The 22,459-nt window shown below is 43.2% G+C and overlaps 1 protein-coding gene across 1 annotated transcript in view; it reads right to left on the minus strand.

Annotated features, from left to right (window-relative positions):
* LOC124796252 (methyl farnesoate epoxidase-like) overlaps positions 1–22,459 on the minus strand; it is a 312,563-nt gene that overhangs the window by 101,371 nt on the left and 188,733 nt on the right. The window contains exons 6-7 of the mRNA XM_047260354.1: positions 12,159–12,339; positions 7,395–7,512 (exon numbers count right to left, since the gene is read on the minus strand). Of these exons, the coding sequence (XP_047116310.1) occupies positions 7,395–7,512; positions 12,159–12,339 (299 nt within the window). The remainder of the gene's footprint in view (positions 1–7,394; positions 7,513–12,158; positions 12,340–22,459) is intronic.

The raw sequence follows: 22,459 nt of genomic DNA on the forward strand, positions 1-22,459 counted from the left end.
GTGGTGATATAATCCGGTTGGAGATCGGTTTCATGCTAAAAAAAAGTTTGAAGCTTTCCTCGTCAGCAGCAGAGCAGTGCAGTGCAAATGCTGAAATGTCTTTTCTTCCGTAGTTCATGATCTATGGACCACTTTTGTATGGTTTTACTGTCAGTACAATATGGTTGCTTTTTTTTAGGTCTGTATGGAATAGTTATGACGCTGAAAGACTCGTGCTGGCAGCAGCAGTTTGGCGGGTTTCAAACCGAAAACTTCAAGCTTTCCTCGACAGTAGCAGATTAGTGTAATTGAGGATTTGTCGTTCTGCATTTCATGTGGTGTGGACCATTTTTGAAGGGTTTAACTGTCAGTGCAAAATGACTGCTGTATGTTTTTCTCGATCTGTAAAAAATACTTTTCCCGCTAAAAGTCTCGTCTTCAGATAATGGTGGACAGTGCTTCCACACTGGCAGCAGTTTGACAGGTAAATTAAGTAAGAGCCAGTCAGAATTCTCCACTCAGAATGCTCCACTCACAAGACTTCATTTCTACAGGTCTTAGGAATCTCTACAGACTCGTTCAAACAAGACGGGGGAAACGTATCTACGGAAAGGTCTGTGACGTCTGAGAGTAATGCGATGTCTTCTTTGTTTGAGTATTCAGAGACATGTCCAAGCAGACCATCCAGATTTGGAGGGTTACTGTCCCGCATTTGCCATTGTGACTTCAGAGCATCTTCAGACCAGCAGCTGTAGGACATCGAACATTTGCCGAAAATTGCAGCCATTTTTCTCGTCTGTAGGGCAGTACTTCGAATTCCATTAGTGTAATTGTTCTGATCCTATTGTTTGTGCTAACACAACAGTGCGCACTTCGAGAAGTGAGGAAAATAACGTTCCTAACTCCTGCAGCAAATATAAAAAACGAAGCACACTCACTGTTTCCGAAAAGTGATGAATTCCACAGCAGCTCTCTCTCTCTCTCTCTCTCTCTCTCTCTCTCTCTCTCTCTCTCTCTCTCTATCTCTCTCTCTCTCTGGCAGTGTCTTCAAACAAGCAGACAGAGCTCTAAAAGTGTTGAGCGTCCTGTTTAGAGTTTCAGAGATATGTATTTTGACTTCCAAAAACCATCGTTTTGGCGTGTAAAATCAGATATTGTGGCTGATATGGGTTTCAGGATCTGTTTCCCACGAAGACGTGTGAAGTGTCTCAGGGTGGTTTCTCATGTGTGCAGGGATCTTTTTAAACCCCGTGCTCGAGTGTGGCAATATACATCACAAAATTGCGGCAAACCACTGTGCCGAGATCTTTTTTGAAAGTGTATCTACAGACATATTCAGCTGGATTTAATAAATCCTGAAGCATCTCATGCACAAAGACAAGGATATTTTCCACAAAAGCGTCCTAAGTATCTCTGGGGTGGTTTCAAAAGTGTGCTACGATTTTTTAGAGTCTGTGTTCAAATGTGGCTCTGGTGGTAAACCTTGGAATTGTTTACATATTCTCGTATCGTTTGGATGCTCTCTCTCTCTCTCTTTATACAGTGGTACATTTTTTTCCTGTAACATATTCAAGATATGTATGTGGCAATTTTCTGCAACACCTGGTATAATAACTCCTGAAGCAGATTATGTTCAGTGACCAAGGGCATCTGTGTACTGGGGATGAGGAAGGAGGAAAACTGCGGGTATTTTCAATGCGACAGGAAGTGCTTAGTGCGTGGTCCTGCTGCTACCACAGGGCCGTGCTGTAAACCGGCGCAGAGACAATTGGGGCAGGGAGCCTGGCGCGTTGCTTCTATTCCAGCGGGGCGCAGAGACTCTGGGATGAACATCTTCATCAAATATCACTGCTATCGACACATCCGTCAGATGCATGCTTACAGCTAACATACTCCTTCTTTTTCAGCACATACATCACTTCCATTGGACACAGTAAACAATTACATCCGTCCTCCCAGCCCAGCAGCTAGACACAGACTGAGTCTTTTTCAGCCATTTTTTCCCCAAACCGCCAACTTGGATTATGTCACGGTAGGACAGAGAAGGAGGGCCGACAGTGCCCTCAGGGGATGATATTGTGAACTAGGTCAGCTGGTCTCTGGACCTCATGGTGAACACTGAGCTACTGTCCATGACAATCAAAATTGTTTGAATTAACAATGCATACTTACGTCCATCCTATTCAGCAGGCCAACACAGACTGAGTCCTTTTCCCGTCCAGTTGCATGGTGCAGCCATGTGGTCTGAGGCGTCTTGCCACCGTCTGCATGCCTCCCCACCATCAGAGGATCGAGTCTTCCCTTCGGCATGGAAGTGTGTGTTGTCTTTAGTGTAAGTTAATTTAAGTTAGATTAAATAGTGCGTAAGATTAGGGACCGATGACCTAAGCAGTTTGGTCCCATAAGACCCTACCAAAAATTTCCAAATTTTTGCCTACGAATTTCCAGTTTGGCGAAAGAAGGGGAGGGTTTAATGCATACAAAATAAAGACTTACATCCACCCTATCCAACAGCACAGCACAGACGGGTGTCCTTCTCCTGTCAATTTCCAGTTGGAGGAGGGGTAGGGGGGAGGGGGTTGTGAGGGGGGTTAGGTTAGTGGATGTAGCCCAAATGACCATTTTTCACGCCAAAATTTGAGCTTACCACCAAAATTTGAACTTCCCACAATGACGACACAGTGTGTTGCTGCCGTCTTGGACCCGCCATCTAGAATAAATTTGGCAAAAATGCAGGTTGGTGTGATGCTGATCTTGCCCTGCTACTCACCTCATATTAATCCATGTGATTTCTAGCTGCAGGGTCAACTGAAACATGTTGTCTCCAGTACTCCATGTATGAACAGAACTGAACTGTAGGTAGGCACTGCACATTGCATTCTGAAAGTGACCCCAGACACATTCTGATCTGCTGTGGAACATGCTTTTTCCGTATTTCATCTTATGGCTGAAAATGGTGAAAAGAATATCGAAAATGTCTTGTGCCAGTCTGACGACAGTTAGAAACCGTTGTTATCTTCCTTTAAAACCCAACGTCATTTTCCTTTTTATGCAGTTTTTTGCCTCAGGACAATTAAAAACTGATTTTTCGTATCCGATATAATACGACCGCCGATAAGCTGACCTGACTAGCAATGCCACAACTGTTGGCTGCTGAACTTGTACAGTCATTTACATTGAACAATAAAGACAGTGTAATGTGCAACTCCAACCACAGCCATCATATTGCGAGTCATCTGTCTTATGCAATGTTTACAGCTTCACTGGGGAATTTAAGTACTAACGAACTGAGGTTCTCTTTAAAATTCTTGAATGCATCACGAGGGGCGAGTCTGGCGGTCGATAGAAGGATAGAGTTACAAGTGTATACCCACAGACAAGTCCGAATGTTGCTCAAACCTTCTCACATGCAATTTTGATTTCTATCTTCGTGGGTTTGAGTTTCTTGTCTACTGAAACAAACAAAACACCTCTTTACATCTCTTTTTCCCAGTAGTCTGTCCCATTGATAAACGCTTCCCAATAAATTTCTCTACTGAGTATTTCAAGTTTCAATCAGTTTTCTGTACTTAGTATTACCTGAGCATCACTGGTTTTCAGGAACGTTTCAAAACCTGGCACAGTGTTGCGAATGATTCAGCAGTTATGCACTAGCATTTTAATACTGTCGCCTGAGAGAAGGGTTTCTTTGGATCTTACACCGATGCTTCTGGGTCTCTTACAGCTCTTACACTGCTGAGCCAAAGAAACTGTTACACCTGCCTAATATCGTATTGGGCCCCCACGAGAACGTGGAAGTTCCGCAACACGGTTTAGTATGGACTAGACTAATGTCTGGAATAGTGCTGGAGGGAACTGGCACGATGAATCCTGCAGGGCTGTCCATAAATCCATAAGAATACAAAGGGGTGGAGATCTCTTCTGAACAGCACATAACAAGGCATCCCAGAGACGTTAAATAATGTTCATGTCTGGGGACATCGTAGCCAGCGGAAGTGTTTAAACTCAGAAGAGTGTTCCTGGCGCCACTCTATAGCAATTCTGGATTTGTGTGATGTCGCATTGTCCCGCTAGAAATGTCCATGTCCATCGAAATGCACAATGGACATGAGAGGATGCAGTTGATCAGACAGGATACCTACATACGCGTCACCTGACAGTCATATCTAGATGTATCAGAGGTCCCACATCACTCCAACTGCGCGCGCGCCACACCATTACAGAGCCTCCACCAGAATGAAGAGTCCCCTGCTGACATGCAGGGTCCATGGTTTCATGAGGATGTCCCCATACCCGTACACGTCCATCCACTCTATAAAATTTGAAACGAGGTTCGTCCGACCAGGCAACATGTTTCCAGTCATCAACCGTCCAATGTCGGTACTGGCGGGCCCAGGCGAGGCGTCAAGCTTTGTGTCATGCAGTCATCAAAGGTACATGAGCGGTCCTACGGCTCCAAAAGCCCATATCGATGATGTTTAGTTGAATGGTTCATACGCTGACACTTGTTGAGGGCCCAGTGTTCAAATCTGCAGCAATTTACGGAAGGGTTGCAATCCTGTGACGTTGAACGATTTTCTTTAGTCGTCGTTCGTCCTGTCCTTGCAGAATCTTTTTTCCGGCCGCAGCGATGTCGGCGATTTGATGTTTTATAGGATTCCTGACATTCGCGGCGCACTCGTGAAATGGTCGTAGGGGAAAATCCCCACTTGTTCGCTGTCTCGGTGCTGCTGTGTCCCATCGCTCGTGAACCGACTATAACATCACGTTTAAACTCACTTAAATCTTGATAACCTGCCACTGTAGCGCAGTAACCGATCTAACAACTGGGCCAGACCCTCGTCTTATATAGGCTTTGTCGACCGCAGCGCCGTATTCTGCCGTTTTACATATGTCTGTATTTGAATGTGCATGCCTACATCTGTTTCCTTGCCGCTTCGGTGTATTATGTGGACTGCATGGAGAGTCAGTTTCTCAAAAAAACCTCACGTTCATTCAACACATATTCAGGTACACTGGTTCAGTTACTTGGGTAGCAGCCTCTGACGTGTAGAGGACACTCGAGACACTTGGGGGGGGGGGGGGTCTTACGTTTCGGGGCAGTGCAGCGCAAGTCTAGGAAGTAACTGCCTAGCTTGTACATAACCTTCACAGGCTCTGGTTTAAACCTTCCTTTAATCCTTCAACGCACCACAGAATGTGGGGGCCGTTATCAGTTCTGGGAAGAATGTTGCATACTAACCTTCTCTGCTGGTTTCTGGAATGATCTAAGTATGACATCAGAAACCAGACGACAGGCATCGTTTCTCCAAACGAACGCCACTATCTGCAGTTGGTACAACTTGTTCCTTGAATGACTGCCGAAATAACCTCTTCAGCATTTCGAATAAGATCCATAGGTAGACACACTGAGGGTACATGATGTTCTTTCCCATCGCTTGCTGAGAGTTCTCTAAGTGGTAGCATTATGTGCCACATGTTTTTAACTGCCGATAATAAATAGAGCTCTACCCTTTTGCGTTTACCTCCCCTTGACTCAGGTTACAGCGTTTTCCCAACAGATGAAGTGAGTCTCACTGGCCTAGTTTCTGTTTCAATGGATGACAGCTTCTCGAACTTGTAGCTTGTCTTTTAAATCAATTATAATAGCAGATACTCGCTGATATACACATTGATATCGGCATCGCTGAGGTATTTTATCGGCAAAGTAATTATTACTATGTATATCCGGATCAGCACCGTCCTGTAAATATAGTAATTTGGTTAGATACAATTTCTCCTCCAGGGCAGTTTTTATTTTTGATCAGTTACCAGAACGCCCCAGGGGAACTTGACAGTGTGGATTTCAGATAGATGCAAAAACAGAGTGATCATGAAGTAACAGTTTTGGAATCGAAGATGGTACGTATGGCAAGGTGGGGGGGGGGGGGGGATAATCATCAACGGAGACTTTTTTAAAAAATCGAGCTTGATAATCTGTACCCTCATAAGTTGGCTCACGCTGTACTATAGTACTATATACGTAAAAAAATGAACAATGCTGGCACAAAAACTACTGATTTTCCTTTCAAGGTTAGTATATCAACTAAAGATTCCATTTGGTAAGAACTGATAATGAGACAAAGTAAGTTTCTAATTAGTGGCTGATGTACACTATGTGATCAAAAGTATCCGGGCACCTGGCTGAAAATGACTTACAAGTTCGTGAAGCCCACCATCGGTAATGCTGGATTTCAATATCGTGTTGGCCCACTCTCTCAGGATTACGTTCATTCAGCTGCTGGAAGGTTTCTTGTAGAATGGCAGCCCATTCTTCATGGAGTGCTGCACTGAGGAGAGGTATGGATGTCGTTAGGTGAGGCCTGGCACGAAGTCGACGTTCCAAAACATCCCAAAAGTGCTCTAAAGGATTCAGGTCAGGACTCCCTGCAGGCCAGTCCATTACAGGGATGTTATTGTCGTGTAACCAGTCCGTCACAGGCCGTGTATTATCAACAGGTGCTCGATCGTGTTGAAAGATGCAATTGCCATCCCCAAATTTCTCTTCAATAGTGGGAAGCAAGAAGGTGCTTACAACATCAGTATAGGCCTGTGCTGTAACAGGATCACTCAAAACAACAAGAGGTGCAAGCCCCCTCCACGTAAATCACGACCACACCATAACACCACAGCCTCCGAATTTTACTGCTGGCGCTACACACACTAGCAGATGACATTCACCGGGCATTCGCCACACCCACACCCTGCCATCGAATCGCCACATTGTGTACCGTGATTCGTCACTCCACACTACGTTTCTCCGCTGTTCAGTTGTCCAATGCTTACGCTCCTTACACCAACCGAGGCGTCGTTCGGCATTTACCAGTGTGATTGATGTGTGGCTTTTGAGCAGCCGCTCGACCATGAAATCCAAGTTTTCTCACCTCCCGCCTAACTGCCATAGTACTTGCAGTGGATTCTGATGCAGTTTGGAATTCCTGTGTGATGGTCTGGATAGATGTCTGCCTATTACACACTACGACCCTCTTCAACTGTCGGCGGTCTCTGTCCTTCAACAGACGAGGTCGCCCTGCACGCTTTTGTGCTGTACGTGTCCCTTTACGTTTCTACTTCACTATCACATCGCGAACAGTGGACCTAGGGAAGTTTAGGACCGTGGAAATATCGTGCTCAGACGTATGATACAAGTGAAACCCAATCACCTGATCATGTTCGAAATCCATGAGTTCTGCAGAGCGTCCCGTTCTGCTCTCTCACGATATGTAACGACTACTGAGGTCGCTGATATGAAGTACCTGGCAGTAGGTGGCAGCATAATGCACCTAATATGGATGACGTATGTTTTTGGGGGTGTCCGGATACTTTTTATCACATAGTGTAGGTTTTGGTCTTAGTGACACAATAAATGTACAAACCACTGGGAGTCTATAGCCGTGTAGCGTGGTGTCTTCGAGTAACCGCCGAAATCCACGTATTGGTAACACGTAACACATTCTCTTTGACTCCATTAGGGCAGCCATGGTGTAAACCAACCTACAAATAATAAAAGTTTTTGCCATTATTTTACTGATATGAATTCTCAGACTTCATTTTTATGGGATGTGCATCAAACCATGTGATAAAGGTCAAGGCCTTAGTTATTTATCAATCAGTCATATTCAACTAAACTATTGCAAAAGAATGCCTTGGTAGAATAGTACTTTCAAAACAAGCAAATAAAAATATTTCAAACTCAGGATGACTAAATATCGCATTTCGTATAACCATTTGAGCGCTACGCCTTGGATGAATAAAGTGTTGTCAAGATGTTTACTGATCATGGCATCAAAACGAAAGATGCCAAAACGGAGCCTACAGTATTCAATTAACAGCTTCACCAAAGACGATCACAACACAGTTTGTAGTTTCGATCGTTACATGGATGCAGAAATGACGCGTTAGATTGTATGTAGATCTATCTCAGTGATGATAATCTGTTATAAAGTAAGGGACCAGCAAAAAGATTGGTGACAGTATAACAGTTTACGTTGAAATCAGAAAGAATGTCCATATTAACAATGAAGTGCAAGAATAGAAGCTATACCCTTATAAATTGCCATGCACCTATTAATTATGATAAAAGAAGAAATCTGCACAAAGTAAATCAGTTTACGGGTCTTTGGAATCTGAAATCTCCAACATACCTGAAAACAATGTTAAAATACTTCTCAGCGACTTCAATGTGCAAGTTGGGAGAGAAAAGAAATTTAAGATAGTTATAGGCAAATATCTAGCACACTTAAGAACAAACAGAAACGGTGAGAAACTGATCATCATGTGTAACATGTTCCAGTTAAAACTGATGTCCACACATTTTTGCAAACTGACAAGAAAGCCAACAGTTGGACACCTCCAACACCAAACCTAAGAGAATTTCAACTGGATCACACAGCCATATCTAAAAGGAATATCACGGAAATTATGAATATTAAAGTAATCAGAACTTGGGAATTTTATTCAGATAATTGTCACTCTAAGATTAAAATTCGATCTCTCCCATCAAAACCAAAAAGTACAAGCAAGAACTTAATCAGATACAACTCCATTACAGCTAATATTGCAATACAAAATATAGAAAAATTTAGAGAATGAACTGAGACAACAAAAAAAGTGTTCGCATGAACTCCATGTATAAATTACTATAAAAGCAGAGAAAACTTTAGGACTGGCTAAGAATAAAAGGAAAACAAGTGAAATTAAATCAGACGGAGGGTCAAGGAACGATATTGCAAGCCAGATCCATCTGGCAAATGCTGCTTTTAACAAGGGAAGAAACCTTTTCACATCCAGCAGCATAGACGAACGTCTCAGGAAAAACCTCATAAAGACATTTATTTCGAGTGTGCTACTGTACGGAGGTGAAACAGGGACACAAGAGAAGCAGACAAAATATAAAATAACAGCCTTCGAGATGAGGTACTACTGTAGAATGCTCAAGATTTCCTGCGTAGACAAGACATCAAGCGAAGAGGGTCTCCACAGAGCAAAGGAACAGAAGCCTTGTCTCCTGAAGTTCATCAGACACAGAAGGAACACACGGGTCGGCCATCTGTTGAGACGTGATGGTATCATTAAAAGCATCATTGAAGAGACAGTAGACGGGAAAAATACAAGAAGCAGACCAAGACTAGAATACATCAACCAGATCATGAAGATACCAGCTGCACTACCTATACAGCCCTCAAGGGGGAAGCCGAAGACAGAAATGCATGGAAAACTGCTGCTAACCAACCTGATGACTGAAGACATAAGAAGAAGAAAATATTGGTATTACCTGACAGTGAAGCACACAAACTGCTACATTGCACGAAACACAAAGATAATTTTGCCCGATTTTTGACCCCTGTACTGCCATACTGACCGACGCGACTGAACACAGGTTTCATTTACATAAAACAAAAAATAAAAAAATGTTGGGTCCTTAGGTAGTGAACACGATGTTTCTTTCGTCGAGCAGAACCTTTCCGCTTTGGAAGAAACTATTTAATTTTCCTATAGCAAGCTGCGTTTACGGAATACAAAACTTTCACCTTCAAGAAGAAGTTTTTAGACGTTTTCGCAATTTTCTAGAAAGAAGAATTTCACCAGCCTTGGTGAACAGCAACCCTCAACTGCAGAGAAGTCAGGATACATTTGTTCATACGAAACGAATTTTAATTTCAAGTAGAATATCCTTTTTAAGAATAGCAATTACAACTGTGTTTTAAGAAATGTAGATCTTCTAGTTTCACAGAAGGAGATATTTCCATGTTTTACGATGTTAAAGAAGAAACAACAAAACAACGAAGAAGCGTAGAAGGCAAAGAAGGTGAGTGAATGGTTCAAATGGCTCTGAGCACTATGGGACTTAACTGCTGTGGTCATCAGTCCCTAGAACTTAGAACTACTTAAACCTAACCTGTGCGCAGCTCGTGGTCGTGCTGTAGCGTTCTCGCTTCCCACGCCCGGGTTCCCGGGTTAGATTACCGGCGGGGTCAGGGATTTTCTATGCCTCGTTATGACTGGGTGTTGTGTGATGTCCTTAGGTTAGTTAGGTTTAAGTAGTTCTAAGTTCTAGGGGACTGATGACCATAGATGTTAAGTCCCATAGTGCTCAGAGCCGTTTGAACCATTTTTAAACCTAACCTAACCTAAGGACATCACACACATTCATGCCAGAGGCAGGATTCGAACCTGCGACCGTAGCGGTCGCGCGGTTCCAGACTATAGCGCCTAGAATCGCTCGGCCACTCCGGCTGGCCAGTGAATGTATGGGCTAAAACGGGAGATGGGCGACCAAAATGAAAAAAAGAACAAATAGAAAGTTGGCAGCGCACTCGCCCGCGAAAGGCAAACGTTCCAGGTTCGAGTGCCGGTCCATCGTACAGTTTTAATACAGAATTTCATGCTTTTCTTCCGTAACTCAGATCAGGAAATATTCCTCACGATAGCGATTTTTTAACTTAGTGTATCTCTTCTGTATTAGTCGTTCTTTTATGACACAAGGCTAAGTTTCTGCGAGAAACGTACCTTTCTCGAATAAATATTTTAATTAGATATACAATTAGTTGTCAGCAATTTTATTGATCCCCAACACTGTAAGATGAAGAATCAAGAAGAAAAATAAGAACTCTAGTTATTTGATTTTCAGAAGATGATCAGAATAGAAGTACTTCTTTGTAACATACGAGTATGCAAGAAGACGGTGAAGTAAGTAATTACTAGGGACATTTCATAAGTAATACACACGTTGGAATTACTGTGGCTCTTTGATGTAACAACAGTGAAAATTACGTCACATATAGTCGGGAGTTTGAAGAAGAAGCATGTGTGTTTGGTTTTTCGCTGTGTATTCTATTATAAAATTGGCTAGAGTTAGAAACAGACCCTGCAGGGGTATCTGGTACTGTGACTGTTGAAAACCAGAGGTCGTACATCAAGACAGAAACTTTATGCGGCAAGAACCCAACAGAAAACCACAGTGCGTTAAGTGAAGCTTGTGGTGAGTTTACAGGGGACCGTAGTACAGTTTCACGTTGGGTTAATAGCTTTCGTGGTAGTCGTATGAGCATAGATGATAATCCATGATCCGGAAGACCAAAAACGTCAACAGATGAACGAAGTGAGAAACTTATGCGACATGTTCAGGAAAGAGATTGCAGTGCGAGTTGTAAGGAACTCTCTGAAGCCGCGGCAATTCCCCCAGCATCAGTATTCCGTATGATGACGAATGATTTGAAGAAGAGAAAAATTTATGCGAGATGTATCCCACACTGTTTACCGCTGAAGAGAAGCAGAAACGTCTGGACATTGCAACCTTGCTCAAGCAACGATTCGTCCGTGAGTGTCAACGATTCTCCTGTCCAGTTGTATATATTGATGAAACCCAGATTAGAGACTTTGAACCAGAGTTGAAATCGCTGTCCAGTGAGTAGAGAGCCTCAACTTTGAAATCGCTGTCCAGTGAGTAGAGAGCCTCATCTTCCTCGTGTCCAAAAAAAATTTCGACGCACTCAATCAAAGCTCAAGCAAGTGAAGATTTTTGCTTATGATCACCAAGGACTCATCATGACGGATAGAATCCCATGTGGAACAAGCGTTACAGCAGTGTATTATCGTAACTTCATACAAAACCTGCGCAGAAAAATGTAGAAACTCAACCTCAGTTGCTCGAGCCTCGGCCACGCATTCTCCACGACAATGCTCGCCCGCATATGGGCAATGTGCAGCCCAGAAACTGCGCGAATACGGGCGGGAAGTTTTGCCGCATCCTCCCTACAGCCCGGACATGAGTCCAGCAGACTTCGGCTTGTTACCGAAATTGAAAAAACCTATCAAATGTCACTTGTATAATAGTAAACAAAGAGGTCAAGCTTGGTACTGATGGTAGATATCAGAAAACTGAGATGACATACGAGTATGAGAATAATATTTTTAAATTAAATAACTGTACAGATAATGCAAAATATACAACAAAGCGACACAATTTTTTTTAAAATTAATATTGTAAATGGTCAGTGCTGTACAGCTAATGGTAAACTTCAAGTCATTTTCGAAATTAAGATTGGTGGGTTACATATGTCACAAAATTACGAATTCTAGATGTCGAGTCTCATCAGTTTTCTCCTTTACGTGTAACGGTATAACGTTTATCTAAATACCTGTCTTTGTCCTCGAGTGTTGGAAATCTGTCAGTACCAACTGCTTCTTTTATCTCATTGTGAACTCGTCCCTGGACATCGGGATGCCGTAACATCATAAGAAATGCAAATCGAAGAGCGTTGCTTATTTCTTCCAAGCCAGCAACAATCATGTCGTATAACACCATGAGAAGCTGATCCTCTGGAAAACAAAGAACAATACAGCAAACTGGTCGCGAAGAGCTTATCTAACTAAAATTCCCAAGAAAAGTCTTGCAGCATCGGTGTACCTGTGAAAATATTTGGGATTAAATTCAAGGGGGGCAGGGAATGAAAGAACAAGCTTTATGAAAATAACACAAATGAAAACCAATTAGTAACAAAAGTAAAGGCAATCCCTTGGAAATTGCACATATATGAAATCAAAATCTGCATCAGGATAGCATTCAATAGCATGTTGCTGTTCACCACACATTACAACATGGTTTGATCCACTGTGGCTCACTGTCCACGATAGTTGAGCCGAAGCCTGTTTCAATTTTCGATGGCGGCCTCCCGAGTAAGATTCCCACGACTATGCACTGATAGTTTCAACTTGTTCCAAACATGCTTTGTCGGATTCATGTCAGCAAATACCGTAGAACAGGTGCGGCCAAGGTATCAGCTTGCAGGCAATACCCGGGCCCGAGTGCCAAAGCGCTCAGCCTCGCGTCACTGGTCTCCCCCCCCCCCCCCCCCCCCCCCCCCCCGCGACGCGGCGCCGTGCAGGAGGATGAGAAACAGTGGAAGCAGTAACCGCGTCCCTTTGAAATGGTAGTACACTCGTACTGCATATCTGCATATGAATTGGTATTATGATTCACATTTCTCGACAACACAGATTACAAACAAAACAAGTTTTCAGTGTGAATTAATTATTTTTGGCTCTCTGAAGACATAATTTAATTTTTATTATTATTATTTTCACACAAATATGTCGATCGAAATGTTGCAGCATTCTTGCAATCTCATTATGAAGACTCGGAAAACCTACCAGAGAAAAGCAATGTAGACGTCCTGGACCTAGTTTTAACGTAAGAAGATCTGTAATTAAGACTAGAATTACCTTGCAGGTCAGTCAGTTACTTCCGAGAAAGCCGAGTGACAAGCTGGGCAGCACACGACCCTCACAAGAGGCACGCTTGAAGTTTGGCATGCCGCAGACCAGAATCTGTACTTCGCAGAGCATGGATCCTAAGCTAATTTATATTGGCTGACCTTCGTTGTTCATACGGAATCTGTGGCACAGAGAGCAGACTTAGTGTGAGCAAAAGCTGAATACGTGACATGTTCTCGGATGCGAATATTTTCTCGGTTGCCGGAAGGTTCCAACACTTGTTGCGGGGCTCGAGGTGACTGTTGCCTTTGAATTACACTGAAGAGCCAAAGAAACTGGTACACCTGCCTAATATCGTGTAGGGCACCCGCAAGAGCGTAGATGTGCCACAACACGACATTGCATGGACTCGGTTAATGTCTGAAGCAGTGCTGGAGGGAACTGACACTATGAATCCTGCAGGGCAGTCAATAAATCCATAAGACTACGAGGGAGTTGAGATCTGTCCTGAACTGCACGTAGCAAGGTATCCCAGACATGGCCAATGTTCATGTCTGGGGAGTCTTTTGGCCAGATGAAGTGTTTAAACTCAGAAGAGCGTTGCTGGAGCCACTCTGTAACAGTTCTGGACGTGTGGGGTGTCGCATTCTCCTGCTGGAATTGCCCAAGTCCGTCGGAATGAACAATGGACATGAAGGATGCAGGCGCCCAGACAGAATGTTTACGTACGTGTCACCTGTCAGAGTCGTATCTAGAAGTATCAAGTGTCCCGTATCGCTCCAACTGCACACGCCCCACTCCATTGCAGAGTCTCCATTACCTTGAATAGTTACCTACTGACACGCACCGTTCATGTATTCATCAAGTTGTCTCTATACCCGTACACGTCCATCCGCTCGATAGAATATGAAACGAGACTCGTCCGACCAGGCAACATGTTTTCCCAGTCTTTAACAATTCAGTGTCGGTGTTGACGGGCGCAGGCGATGCGTAAAGCTTTGTGTCGTGCAGTCATAAAGGGTACACGAGTGGGCCTTTGGCTCCGCAAGCCCATATCGATGATGTTTCATTAAATGTTTCACACTCTGACACTTATAGATGGTTCTTCACTGAAATCTACAGCACGTAGAAGGGTTCTCTTCAGTCGTCGTTGGTCTCGTTCTTGCAGGATATTTTTCCGGCCGCAGCCATGTTGGAACTTTGATGTTTTACCGGATTCCTGATATTCACGGTACACTCGTGAAATGGTCGCACGGAAAAATTCCTTCTTGATCGCTACCTCGGAGATGTTATGTCTCATCATTCGTGCGCCGACTGTAACACATCGTTCAAAGTCACTTAAATATTGATAACCTGCTATTGTAGCAGCAGTAACCAATCTAGCAACTGCGTCAGACACTTGTCTCATATAGGCGTTGCCGACTGCTGCGTCGTTATTCTGCCGGTTTACAAACCTCTGTATTTGAATACGCATGCCTCTACCAGTTTCTTTGGCACTACAGTGTATAGCGCTCTGTCATGACGGACGTTCATAGTCCTTTGTCTATGGACGAGTTACAACATTGCAAAAGAATATAACCGTATTTGCACTATCTACGTAACTCCTTTTCTCATTCACCGTTCGCTAGCTGCATCCACATGATCGCTAAAGGTTTCGGTTGTAGTACTGTTTAAGACTGGATATTTGCCCGATATCTGATGGTAGATTTCTCTATTATAGTAGTGGCCAGTGTTAAACCTAACTTAGGATTGCAGTTGTTTTGCGAGGGGCTGGTTGAGCCGCCAGTAAAGTCTCATGAAATGTTCAAATGTGTGAGAAATCTTATGGGACTTAACTGCTAAGGTCATCAGTCACTAAGCTTACACACTACTTAACCTAAATTATGGACAAACACACCCATGCCCGAGGGAGGACTCGAACCTCCGCAGGGACCAGCCGCACAGTCCATGACTGAAGCGCCCTAGACCGCTCGGCTAATCCCGTGCGGCGTGGAAGTCTCCCTCGGCCAGATGTAATAAGGGTGTGTAAACCCATGAGGTGCTGTTGGTTGGTATTTATATGGTGGCTCATCTTAATTTTGAGACTAAGTAGATAAAGCATTATCTAGCCAACATTTGGTTGTATGGAACTCTAGGCCCTAAGGTCATTTCATGATCGATATCTAACGAAGTTTTCGAAAAAGTAATTATTAAAATCTGTTATTGGCATTTTGGTGCCGTGTCACATTGAGTGGTGGAGCTCAGCATTATGTAATGTGATAAATTACTCCTGAAATCAGCTGCTTCTGCAATTAATGACAACCCACTTAAAAATTCTTTAAAAATTGTTGTTACTGTGTCTGCTTTGGTAATTTATCAGTGATAACTCGTTGTAAGTCAGTGCTGAGATTGCCGAAGTACTGTTTAAACTGTCTTAAGGAGAATTCAATTAAAAGTTATTATTTCATTTTGCTGCTGTGTTGTATTACGCAGTTTAGTTTTACGGTGACTACGTGTTATTATGTGAGCTGGTAAGTCACTGCTGAGGTTGCTGACGCAGTGTTTACCCTGCTTTAAGGAAAAGTTTATAAGAATTATTTTGTCATTTTGCTGCCATGTTGTATTTCATAGTTTAGCTAAACGGTGACTGCTCATTAGTATTTAAGCTAATATGTCACTGCTGATGTTGAAGTGTTGTTCAATTTGCACTTAAAGAAATTTTCTTGAAAGCTGTTATTGTAATTTTGTGGCTATAACCATCAATTGTTTTTATTCTTTTAGATTTTATTAATTTCTTGGGGCTAAAATGGTTCAAATGGCTCTGAGCACTATGGGACTTAACTGCTGAAGTCATCAATCCCCTAGAACTTATCACTACTTAAACCTAACTAACCTAAGGACATCACACACATCCATGCCCGAGGCAGGATTCGAACCTGCGACCGTAGCGGTCGCGCGGTTCCAGACTGTAGCGCCTAGAACTGCTCAGCCACTCCGGCCGGCCTTGGGGCTAAAAAAAAAAAAAAAAATGGTTCAGATAGCTCTGAGCACTATGGGACTTAACTGCTGAGGTCATCTGTCCCCTAGAACTTAGAACTACTTAAACCTAACTAGCCTAAGGACATCACACACATCCATGCCTGAGGCAGGATTCGAACCTGCGACCGTAGCGGTCTCGCGGTTCCAGACTGTAGCGCCTAGGAACCGCACGGCCACTTCGGCCGGCCCTTGGGGCTAAAGTCTTAATTTGTAAGCACAAGGCAATTATCAATAAACGCTGATATTCGTGTTGAATATGATTATTTCTTGCAGCCACCACTTCCCAGAGAAACCCACCCCCATATCAGCATTACACGGTCCCGTCGCGTTATTGTGACACCACCAAAGTTCGACGTCAGCGTGCAATAACCCCTCACAGACGCCAGGTGGGAGCACTAGCAGCGAAGGGTATGTAAGGAATGTCGGGGAACACGGAAAACAGTGCAGTTGTTGTAATGCGAAAATGGAGTGATTTAGCTGACGTCAAAAAGAGCATGATCATTGGCTTTAGGCCTAAGGGTAGAAGTGTTTACGAAGCGGCTAATTTGTAAGTGGTTCGTATGCTGCCGTGGTTAAAGAGCACTGTCCCTGGGAAAATGGCGCTATCCAAAGCTACAGCCGAAGCAACTGTGGTGCACACGGGCCATAGGTTACAGGGGTGGACTACAGCTGTAAAGATGTATACGAGCGAACAGACGTGCAGATGTTGAGCGTCTAACCACCCAGATGAACCAAGAAGCTACCAGTAGTGTCTCCTCAAAGACCGTTCAGTGCACACTGCTGTGTATTGGCCTCCACAGTAGGTACCCGGCTTATGAATCCGTGCTGACTACTCTTCATCAACAACGAATACAGGAAACAGCACTAGACGTCCACTAAGTGGCGACAGGTTGACTTTTCGGATGAATCACCTTTTCTGCTCCATCAGACTGATGGTCTCTTGCGTGGGCGGCGTGAAACTTCTGAAAGCAAACACCCCACAACAAGGAGGGAGCTTTATCATCTGGGGAATGTTTTCATGGCATTCCCGGGGTTATCTCGACTTTCTGGAAACAACGATGGATGAACACAAGTACGCATCTCGCCTTGGGGAATTTGTCCACTCTACATGCAGTTTGTTTTTCCTTCTCACTATGACATCTATCAACAGGACAATGTAACATGCCACGCAGCTCGCAGTGCACATTTGTGGTCCGTAAAGATGCAAGATGATTTTATCGTACTCTTCTGGCCACCAAACATCCCTAATATAATTCCAGCCGAGAATCTGTGGGAGCACCTCGAACGGGCTGTTTGTACCATGGATAATGAACCGAAAATTCTAGCGCAGCTGGCCACGGCATTGGAGTCTGCATGGCTCCACACCCCTGTCAGTACCTCCAAGAACTTGATTTACTCCCTTCCTGCATGGCTCCCGTTGCAAAAGGCGGTCGTTGAGGCTTTTGACAAGTGGTCACATTAATGTGACTGGACAGTGTATCCGTAGCATTACATGCATCAATGATGTCAACACCACTTAAATTAAACACTGGCTTTTATAAGTGACAAACATCAGCGTAACAAAACAAGTAATTATTTCACAAATGTCATGTGTAACACTATAAATGCAATCGAATAGAATGATAATCGTCCTGTGTGCAGGAGAGTCAGTTAGGTCAGAGTGCCTGTTCGCATTAACATTCTCTCACGCGTCCGCCCTTTTCGCAGTTGGCAGTACGACGTAACCAGGCCACAAGACGGATTTTATCAAAAAATTAAAGGTGACCAGACGTGGTATTGTGAGTCTGACCTAGAAACTAAGCAACGACTCAGCCACTAGAATACTACTTTACCACCACAACTGAAAAAAGCAAAATAGGTCAGAGGCACTGTGGAAACAATGTTGGTTTGTTCCCGGTGTTTTTCATGACAACATCCTTGCATAAAATTTGCCTAGCATGTACGATGTAGCCGGCCGCTGTGACCTAGCGGTTCTAGGCGCTTCAGATCGTAACCGCACTGCTGCTACGGTCGCAGGTTCGAATCCTGCCTCGGGCATGGATGTATGTGATGTCCTTAGGTTGGTTAGGTTTAAGTAGTTCTAATTCTAGGGGACTGATGACCTCAGATGTTAAGTCCCATAGTGCTTAGAGCCATTTGAACTATTCGAATGTACGATGTAGGGTCACGGCAATGTCTCGCAAACAGCTGCAATTAGAAAAGTGCTGCAGTCAGCGAAAGACGACCTTAATTTGAGAGTGCCCAGTGTATTCGAAGTGCCACGCGAATGTGGTGAAATGTACTTAGGGTACACAATCCACATAGTGCTCGAACACTGCATTGAACATGTACTGATTTGACAAAAGTCATAGGATAATCCTAATATCGGGTCGGAACTCCTTCTGCTCAGCTTAGTGCAGGAACTCGTCGTGGTATGGAGTTAACAAGTCGTTGGAAGAGCCCTGGAGAAATATTGCATTATGCAGCCTCAATAGCCGTCTATAATTGCGAAAGTGTTGCTGGTGTAGGATTTTGTGCACAAACTCATCTTCGCTTACGTCCCATAAATGATCGATGGGATTCATGTCAGGCAATTTGGGTTGACAAACCATTCGCTCAGATTGTCCAGAATGGTCTTCAAACCAGTCGCCAACAGTGGTGTCCTGGTGACATGGCGTATTGTCATCTACAAAAATTCCGTCGTTGTCTGTGAATGTGACGTCCATGAATGGCTGAAAATGGTGTCCAAGTAGCCGAACGTAACTATTTACAGTCAATGAACCACATAAACACAGCCCACACCATTATGAAGCCACCACCAACTTGAACAATGTCTTGTTGACGACTTGGGTCAGTCTTTGTGGGGTCTGCACCACACTCGAACCGTACCATCAGCTCTCGCCAACTAAAATTCCCTAACTATTTCTGTAATGGAATGGCTTATGCAGCTAACTCCAACTACCATTCCGTGATGAAAGCCTGTTAATACCCATCGTGCGGCCATAATCAAATCAGAAACCTTTTCACATGGATCACCTGAATACAAATGAGGGCTCCTACTGTGCACTGCCCTTTTACACCTTGTGCAGACTATATTACCGCCATCTGTATGTGTGCATATCGCTATCCCATGACTTTTCCACCTCACTGTAACCGACACATTCAGTTCTTGTCTGTAAAGTTCACACAGCGGGCCGTAACCTTACGAAGACGCGTAAGATCAGTTCTGAAGACACTAAATTCGTGTCTCATGCTTCGTCTTCATGGGGTTCTACAGCCAAATAATCACTACAATTTCACACGTCCACCAGCACATTTACTGGGGACGGGGATGTAATCTCCGTGGAGCCTGCCGACGGGTGCTGGACACAGGGTAGTTGAGAAAGTTGAGCGAGAACAACGGCTCTGGAGAGGTGGTGAACAAGTGCAGGCTTGGACAGGAAGCAGAAGTTCAACTGACACAGAGGTAAAATACTGAATCACTTCTACTCTATTAGATGAGTGTGAATAGGTGGAAAATACTGGGAAATTTTGGCGAAGAGAAGGATGTAGTAATAGAGAACTGGAGAACATAGTTTTCGATTGGAGACTGGTGAGGAACACTCTACAACGTAATGAGCCAGAACATTATGACCACTGTTCAATGCGAGGTTTAATTTCACCTGGTGGCGTTACGGGAACGTGACGCTATGAGGAGTGTATACCGTATTTTACGGACTACGAGAAGCACTTATTTTCGAAAAATTACCTCCAAAATTCAGGAGCGTCTTGCAGTCAAAATTAATATAAGATGTCCATTGTTTGGTTTAAAATTCTTACCAATCTTATAAATGGCCAAATATTCGATGCCATGGGAAACCTGTCTCTATCTGGCAGCATTGTATTCAATTAGGCAGCAGGAGTGCACCCATGCGATGAACCTAAGTTGCGGCGATTCACAAGCTTGTTAGCACTGTCTCCCTGGCGCCTCGCCGTCACAAACGCAGAACACTGTCTAGCTTATGACGCGTCATTGCAGTCTACGGTGCCAGTGAACTTGAGAATTGAAAGTAATTTGTGTTGTTGGTAACAGTACAATATTTTTGTTAGTGGCTAGTTTCGCAACCGAAAAAAATAAAAGGTATTCGTATGAAGTGGGCCATCAATTGAAAGGAATAGCATATGTAGAAGAACATGAAAACAGAGCAGCTAAGCGACATTTCGGCTCTCCATCAACAGGAAAAACCATTAGCGATTGGCGGGCTAGTAAAGAAGAACTTAAGAAAAGAGGAAGACTAAATGTGCAAACACATGACTGAATGCAAAATGACGAGAACTAGAAGATGACGTATTGAAATGGATTCAAAGAGACTGTCAAAATGGCAGTGGAGTACAAAAATGATTTAGATACACACTCGTAAGCTAGCGCTACAGTGGAACTTCAGTCTTTAAGGGTGGAGTTGGTTGGTGATAGAGGTTTATGAAGCGTCATGAACTTAGCATGCGAACCAAAGCCAAAATATCTCAGAAAATGCCACAAGAGTATGAAGAGAAAATATTGTATTTCTATCGCTTTATTATTCAACATCGAAAGAAAACCAGTATGGAAATAAGCCAGAAAGCGAATATGGACGAAATTTCTCTGACATTTGATGTGCTGAGTAACAGAACCGTTGCCATGAAAGGTGCTAACACTGTAACTATAAAAACAAGTAGACATGAAAAAATGCGCTACGCTGTTGTTGTACTGACGGTACTAAACTTAATCCAATGATCATTTTCAAGTGCAAAACAATGCCAAAATCTTCTGAAACATCGCCAGGTGTTGTTCATGTCCATGACAAGAGTTGGATGGACGAGATTAGAATGAAATCATGGACTAATAAAGTGTGGGAGAGAAGGAAAGGTGCTTTAAGAATGGTTCTCTTCTTGTACCAGATCAGTTTAGCCGTCATTTGCAAAATTCTGTGGAAGAGAAATTGATACAAAGAAGTACAGAGGTTGCTGTTATTCGGGGAGGACTTGCTTCACGATTTCAACCTCTTGATACCTCGACAAAAAAAAAAAAGTTTAAATCGTATGTCAGAGAGAAATGGAACAATTGGATGATGAACGAAACTCAACACGAATTCAAGCTGAAGGTACCTTTAAAAAGACTTGTAATCAAACAAGTGTGTCAGTGGATGAAATAGTCGTGATCTTTAGTGAGAGAAGACATTATTGTTAAATCTGTGAAGAAGTGCGGCTTCTCGATGGCATTGAAGACTATATTATACACGAAAAGGACAATGATGACGACGAAGAGAAAGAAAAAGAAGAAGAAGAAGAAGAAGAAGAAAAAGAAGAAGAAGAGGAAAGTTCACATTACGATTTTCAGGGATTTTAAAGGTTAGTTGGGTTTTATAAACTATGAATGTTTTTAGTCTATCTTTGCAATCTAATAATAAAAATTGTAAAAATATTTTTAAAAAATTGGTTAAATATTAAGTTGCGTCTTATAGTCCGTAAAATATGGTATGTGTACCCAGAACAGAAACTATTGGGAAATCATTCTAGTGCCGACACAGGCCGCAAATAGGAAAACCATTGATATAAGCGACTTTGACAAAGGGCAGATTGTTATGAGTCTGAATCTCGGACCGAGCATCTTGGAAAAGGCATAGCTGCTCAGCTGCATTTCGGGCTCCTGTCATCATCATTTATGGAAAGTGATTGAAGGACGGTGAAACAACGAGTAGGCGACGAGGCATTGGTAGAGTACGGCTCATAACAGAACGCTGTGATATGAGGCCTAAGTCGTACGTTTTCCTACGCGTGGAAATTTATCGCAGCGCGCTGCAGAATACGGCTGTATCTTTCATTTTCCGAAACAGGTCGCGGAACGCTGCGTGAAATGTTTTCCTAGGTACGGGCGGTGCCTGTCAAAAGATAATAAATTAAAGTGATGTTCTTTTATAATTTGACACGCATGCATGATAGAGTGATACGAGAACTACCTCTGACATCATCTTTTTTTAATTCAATGGAAATGTTGTGCCACTGAAATAGAGATTTTTAAGAAAAGTTGGTTTTTCACACTACTATATATTTATTACGCCACATCTCCTAAACTATGTGTTTTACAGTAACATAAATTTGTAGTTGCCTTTAGTAACATATGTGGATAACGTGTACAAGCTTTCTGGTCAATAAACTAGTTAGTAACACTCAGCAGCGCTGGATTAGCCGAGCGGTCTCAGGCGCTGCAGTT

This window comes from Schistocerca piceifrons, chromosome 4 (assembly GCF_021461385.2).
Source record: "Schistocerca piceifrons isolate TAMUIC-IGC-003096 chromosome 4, iqSchPice1.1, whole genome shotgun sequence".
NCBI classification, from domain to species: Eukaryota; Metazoa; Arthropoda; class Insecta; order Orthoptera; family Acrididae; genus Schistocerca; species Schistocerca piceifrons.